This window comes from Acartia tonsa, chromosome 9, assembly GCF_053477335.1.
Source record: "Acartia tonsa isolate MP-2025a chromosome 9, ASM5347733v1, whole genome shotgun sequence".
Taxonomy (NCBI): Eukaryota; Metazoa; Arthropoda; class Copepoda; order Calanoida; family Acartiidae; genus Acartia; species Acartia tonsa.
In genome coordinates this window covers 3,815,972-3,822,456 of record NC_137268.1, presented here as the reverse complement: position 1 = coordinate 3,822,456, position 6,485 = coordinate 3,815,972, and the positions used below count along the sequence as shown (strand labels likewise).

At 35.3% G+C, this 6,485-nt stretch overlaps 1 protein-coding gene across 1 annotated transcript in view; it reads right to left on the bottom strand.

The window, feature by feature from the left end:
• Window positions 1-862: 862 nt before the first annotated feature.
• The window catches only part of LOC145327690 (di-N-acetylchitobiase-like), a 33,382-nt gene continuing 27,759 nt past the window's right edge, over window positions 863-6,485 (bottom strand). The window contains exons 6-7 of the mRNA XM_080171245.1: window positions 4,779-4,862; window positions 863-1,033 (exon numbers count right to left, since the gene is read on the bottom strand). Coding sequence (XP_080027371.1) covers window positions 923-1,033; window positions 4,779-4,862 — 195 coding nt within the window. The 3' untranslated portion in view covers window positions 863-922. The remainder of the gene's footprint in view (window positions 1,034-4,778; window positions 4,863-6,485) is intronic.

Genomic DNA, 6,485 nt, shown 5'->3' with positions numbered 1-6,485 from the left:
TAAAATTTGACTCTTTCCTCCTCAAGTGCCCCTAGAGGCCTCTAGGGGCGTAGCCGCTAGTTGAGTATATAGGATAAAGCATCCGTTACAAAAGTTTGTACTATATGCTTAGGATTCAATGCAACAAGATTTTAGGCCAACAAATGAGATAACGTGTTTATAAAAGTTTGGGAACAGTAAAATTTACCACCTCTAACTTTCTCTATTCCTGTCCAGGGAGTAAGAGAGGGGACAATGGATCGAATATTCAATTTTTAAGAGTCTCAGACTTTGGGTACTGGCTTAAAGGGAATGTGCAAGAATGCAGCAGGTTCTGACTGACTTTGGGTACTAGCGCATCAATGCCGCGCTAACTAGCTGAGTTAGTTTTGAATATAGCAGACAGAAAATTTTTTTATTAGATGGTTTTATTTGCTTTTCAGCGAAAACTCTTATATTGATTAATTGCCCATTGTCCCCTCCCTTACTCCCTGATTACTTTATTATTGAAAATCAAACACTTTTCTAAAGTCAAGCTTACACAAATTAGCCCACTTAACACTTTGTCATACTGGATGAACGAACTGACCAATAAATGAGGTCCAAATTAGCAAGCTAAATTGACGACAAATCAATAACTACCTTAACAAATATTTTAAAAACTAAGGATAGTACCTATAGAGATGCAATGCTCATGTATTAAAATTTAAATTTTTGTTCAATTTAAGTATTGATACTTTTGCCAATATTTTTACCAATATGCATAAATATCACTTTTATTTTGCAGATTTTTTTGCACTGAAAAAAAAATAATTGTAAACTTTGCCTGTAGCGTTATGTTTAAATCTTTTAGAAGTTCATATTAAGAATATCATATTTTATAAGAAAAACAATTACCCCTTCCTTTTTATTATTCATTTCATCATTATATTTGAATATGTTCTCAAAAAGATGGTATAATATTCCACATAGAATGTATCTGTGTGCTGTTATTGTAGTCAAGAAAATTTCCAGTCCAAAATCCAACTCCACGCAAGCCAAAGGTTTTAGCTGCCTAAAAAATTATATATTTTAAATTTTAGGAAAATATCCTAATAAAAAATTTATTAAACTAATAGTCCTGTATTTTATAAAGGGAAGGGCGAAGAAGTTCGGAAAATAGCCTAAATCCATACAAAGACAAAAAAACTTCACAATCAATTCGAACCAGCCGTTTCTGAGATCTTTAGATAAAAAAATTCTTGATATTATATGATGGTTTGGTCTTGAAACAGGCTGTTCTTTAAATAATAAATATATTACTGAATAATATTTCTAGAAACCAATCAATATCCACTTAATTAGAACCGGTTGTCAGTTATACCGAAAAATTATGTATTGCATCGTATTACAGTCAATTTTTCACGAATTTTACCATGAAAAACATATAATTAATTTCAGTTTTGTTAGCCCGAGGTAGTTTTAATCTTAAAATGTTTTATTTAATATTAGTGGAAATCGGTCTATAATTTTATAAACTATTACTATTCAATTATAACTTGGGCTATGCTACGCTACTTATCCATAATACAAGGTAGCTTGATGTCTGTCCGTCTGTCTGTCTGTCTGTCCGTCTGTCCCTAACGGTAACCACTGAACCGATCGGATTCTACTCTTCAGGGAATATACCTACTGGTCCTTTGGTAGTTTTAGGCTATTTTCTTGGAGGGTGGGACACCACCAACCCCCAAAAAAACAAACCCCCCCCCCCCCATTTATTTTCTTTTTTGCTGAAGATTTCCTTGGTGCCTTATTTTTTTTTTGCTGAAGATTTCCTTGGTCCTTTTTTTTGATCACCTCTTGGGGCAAAGCCCCTAGAGGCTAGGGGCGAAGCCGCTAATTAACAAACAAAGTACTTATTTTAGAACAAGAAATATCCAGTTCCAGTCTAATATTAATACAGTGAGAATTGAGAATTTATCTGATGACTGTGTAAAATAAAACAAGAAAAAACAAATACAAGAAAATTTTAAGAAAATAATTTTAAGTTTATTTTCAGTCTATTTGAAAAACTGGTTATTACAACACCACCCCCGCCCCCCACTCATCCCTTATCCCTCTGAAGTTAATATTATGTTAAAAGAAAATATTTTTCTCTTATGATTTCTTTTCAGGGCCATAGGTTGCTTTCAGTAGATTTTGCTTACATTTCAGACTACCAACCATTTCATTGCACGATTATTTTTGGAATTGCAAATGTGAATGGTAATAATTTGCATTTCTTTAGATAAGTGCTCGGCATCCGCCCGTCAGTCGCGACTAAGCCTTTAATTCAAATCCGTTTGGACTTTGGATGACTTGAAATTTTTCGAAGGGAGAGATGGCCATATTTGAGTCGGTTCTAGCTTATTTTGTAAATTGTAAAAGGTTGATTTTTCTGAGGTTTTTCACCTATAAACCAACCCATCACCTAACCGACAACAAGAAGATAGTGGAAACCAGCGTTTCGGAGCCGTTTGATTTTGGTGCGGCTCCGGCTCCAGCTCCGGCATATTTTTCCCCATAAAAAAAATATTTTTAATTTTTGACTCTTTAAGGTTTTAAAAGTTAAATTTTTGATAAAAATGGACTTTAAAAACTTAAAAAGGGCATTTGCACATGACAAAACAGAGTTACCAAATTATAATTTATAAAAAAAATCTCTTTATTTATCTAGTCCGGAGCCGGAGCCGTTTTTTAACGAAAATTACGGCTCCAGCTAAATATGGCGACTCCACGGCTCCTGGCTCTGGCTCCGAAACACTGGTTGAAACTTATTGTAATGGAATCAATTAAAATTTGATTATAAACAAATATCAGTGGGGTAACATAAGCTTTAATGAACATAATTTTAGTGCAAAAAAATGAGAATAATTTTGCATAATTGCAGCAGCAGAATATGTAGCTGAATAACAGACATGCCAGAGAAGTAGGGATAAGCAAATTAAAAATATTTATATTCGGTTTCTCGCTCTATCTCACTCACTCTCTCTCTCTCTCTCTCTCTCTCTCTCTCTCTCTCTCTCTCTCTCTCTCTCTCTCTCTCTCTCTCTCTCTCTCTCTCTCTCTCTCTCTCTCTCTCTCTCTTCTCTTGTTTTCTCTATCTATCTATCTATCTATCTATCTATCTATCTATCTATCTATTTATCTATCTATCTATCTATCTATCTATCTATCTATCTATCTATCTATCTATCTATCTATCTATCTATCTATCTATCTATCTATCTATCTATCTATCTATCTATCTATCTATCTATCTATAGCCAACGCCGGATATCCGGCAAATATCCGGTTATCCGGCCAAATTACCGGATATCCGGCCGGATAACCGGCCAAATTACCAGATATTAAAGAAGTAAAAAAAAATTTCTTCAGAAATCTTATATAAATTTACATAAAGTTAAACTTATTCAGAAAAAGTGTTCTTCTAGCTTCAATAATAAGAAAATTAGAGCCTTTTAAGATTTTAAAAAGCAGAGATTTTTGGTGTAAAGTATAAAAAATTATAGAGCCGGATATCCGGCCGGATAGTTTCAATATCCGGTAACCGGCCGGATATTGAAAATGGGCCGGATAACCGGCCGGATATCCGGCCACACCGGATATCCGGCCCAACCCTAGTTATTGCATTAACTGGTTAATTTTGCCCCTAGAGTCATCTAGAATAGGAAAGGTAGAGTCAACTCTACCTCCATTTTAATTCTAAAGAGAAAAAGTAAAAAATAAGAAGATGATATCTATATTGGTTCAGAAGTTAGCGAGAACCTGCGCTAAAAACAGACATAAAGAAATTGATTTACTTATCATTTATCTCTGAACAGAACCAAATATTTTACAAAATTACATTTAGTTTTTGCTAATACGGGATATAGGAATTGTTACTTTTTATGTCTAAAACACAGCTAAAATACAGAGCAATTGTTTTAGGAATACTTTTTTAACGTGGCTTCAAAACCGATTAATATCCGCTGGATTATAACCGGTTCAAACCCATACTGAAAAATCATGTGTATATGAATAAAATATTAAAATCATAAAATTGATACCAGTTTTTTTCATAATCCGGCCTTCCAAAATAGATTTTAAAACAAAATGATAATTCAACTTTGGGAATCAGTATATTAGTGATTATTTACACACGAATTAAAAAAAAACTGTCCACAACCTTAGGCTTGAACACGATAGTTTATTCAGTACTTTTTAGGTAGAGCTTATGGTAGATTTACATACATTTCTCGTCACTGCATTTATCGGTACATCGCGAACGTCCTAATGCCACAAACGACCTAATGCTACAAACGTCCTAATGCCACAAACCTCCTAAAGGAAAAAAAGGCACTTTGTGGGAAATCGTCTTTTACATTTAACAAATTTACACTATCGGCCCCAAAATGAATGACCTTATTTTGCAGCAGGAAGGACATACTGACAGAGCATAGTCAATATGTAGCTGTTCTATCTATAATACAAAGTAGTATTATGTCTCTCTGTCTGTCCGTCCGTCTGTCCGTCCGTCCCTTAAGATCTCCGTAACCACTGATCGGATTCTACTCTTCAGGGTATTTGGTCTTTGGTGGTTTTAAGCTATTTTCTTGAGGGTGGGACACCCCCAACCGCCCAAAAAATGAAAATTTCCCCTTCTCCCCCATAAAAATATGTTGTCTGGGGAAACTAATTCAAAATAAATGGCTGCACTAGAAATTCTTAGTTTTTTTTAATTTTTTAAGTCCCTAGAGGCTAGGGGCAAATCCGCTAGTAGCAATATTAAACATAAAAACCTGATATTTGTAAACCAGGCTGGAGGGGTTGTCAAACCAAATTTGGTAGATTTTTTCTCCATCCAAATATTCAAAATATGGACTCTAAATATCATAGATTGATAGATAGATAGATAGATAGATAGATAGATAGATAGATAGATAGATAGATAGATAGATAGATAGATAGATAGATAGATAGATAGATAGATAGATAGATAGATAGATAGATAGATAGATAGATAGATAGATAGATAGATAGATAGATAGATAGATAGATAGATAGATAGATAGATAGATAGATAGATAGATAGATAGATAGATAGATAGATAGATAGATAGATAGATAGATAGATAGATAGATAGATAGATAGATAGATAGATAGATAGATAGATAGATAGATAGATAGATAGATAGATAGATAGATAGATAGATAGATAGATAGATAGATAGATAGATAGATAGATAGATAGATAGATAGATAGATAGATAGATAGATAGATAGATAGATAGATAGATAGATAGATAGATAGATAGATAGATAGATAGATAGATAGATAGATAGATAGATAGATAGATAGATAGATAGATAGATAGATAGATAGATAGATAGATAGATAGAGAGAAAGATAGATAGATAGATAGATACAGGGTGCGTCACATAAATCGGGACATTTTGTAATTTTTAAAGAAATGAACATAAAATCGTCAATTTTAAAGATTTTAATGAATTTTTAAAACTGGGAAGCAAAATAGGTATATGACTAGTAGATTATTCAATAAAATCGCCGCCAGCCTCACTCACCGTCTCTACCCCCCTCCTCAACCGCCGGCAGGTCCAGGTTAAAATGTACCTGTCCAAGCTGGCGTAGTTCTCCTTGATAGTGGCAATGAGGGAGGTCTTTGTGGTATGGGCACGTCTATTGGTGCATGTGTGGTATTCGGCAACCGTGAGCCATGCCTATGGCACCCCTGATCTAGGGTTCGGTGGAGGGTCAATGGCCCTCCCCCGAGTCCTGGGGAAGGGGTCTAGCGACCCCCTCCCTGTGCTTAAAATTAATGATTGAATCTGTCATGTTTATTATGGTTAACTGTATTCTTAATTCTCCCCCACCCTTTTCAGGGATGGGGGATCATTATTGCCCAAACTGACCATTGTATATGTATTATGATGCTTTTATGTTATGATTATTTATTCCTATCCATGTAATTATTGTTTGTTGTATATAGCTTCAGTATCTTTTAAACCTTCAATAAAGTGACAACTGAAATAGATGTTGATCATTATCTAGTGAATGCTAGAGAAGCGTAGCTTCTCTATAGTAAGGTGTCCACGTCTGTCACACTGCCGTAATCTAATTGAACTCCGGTGTCTGCCATTTATCCCCGGCGGATACCACAACTTTTGGTGACAGCTGTGTGAGATTACGGCGAACCACAAGTGTAGAGCAGACGCGCATCTGAGGCTAAGGTACTCCCAGCAGTGAATCTGGCAAAACTGACGCAAGCAACCTGAATTACCCACCCTGGACAGCAAAGTTTAACTCTGCATCCGGCAGTTGTGGAAGCGAGACAGCGAAATTTGATGAATAACCGCGAGCAGCGCCGATATCTAACGGAGAATTGAGCGCTCAAAGGGCTGAAACAGGCCTGCGGACCGGCTGAAACAAGCCAAATAAGTGTAAACGGCTGCAAATAGGCCAACTTTACTGCAAGAAATAGCAGGA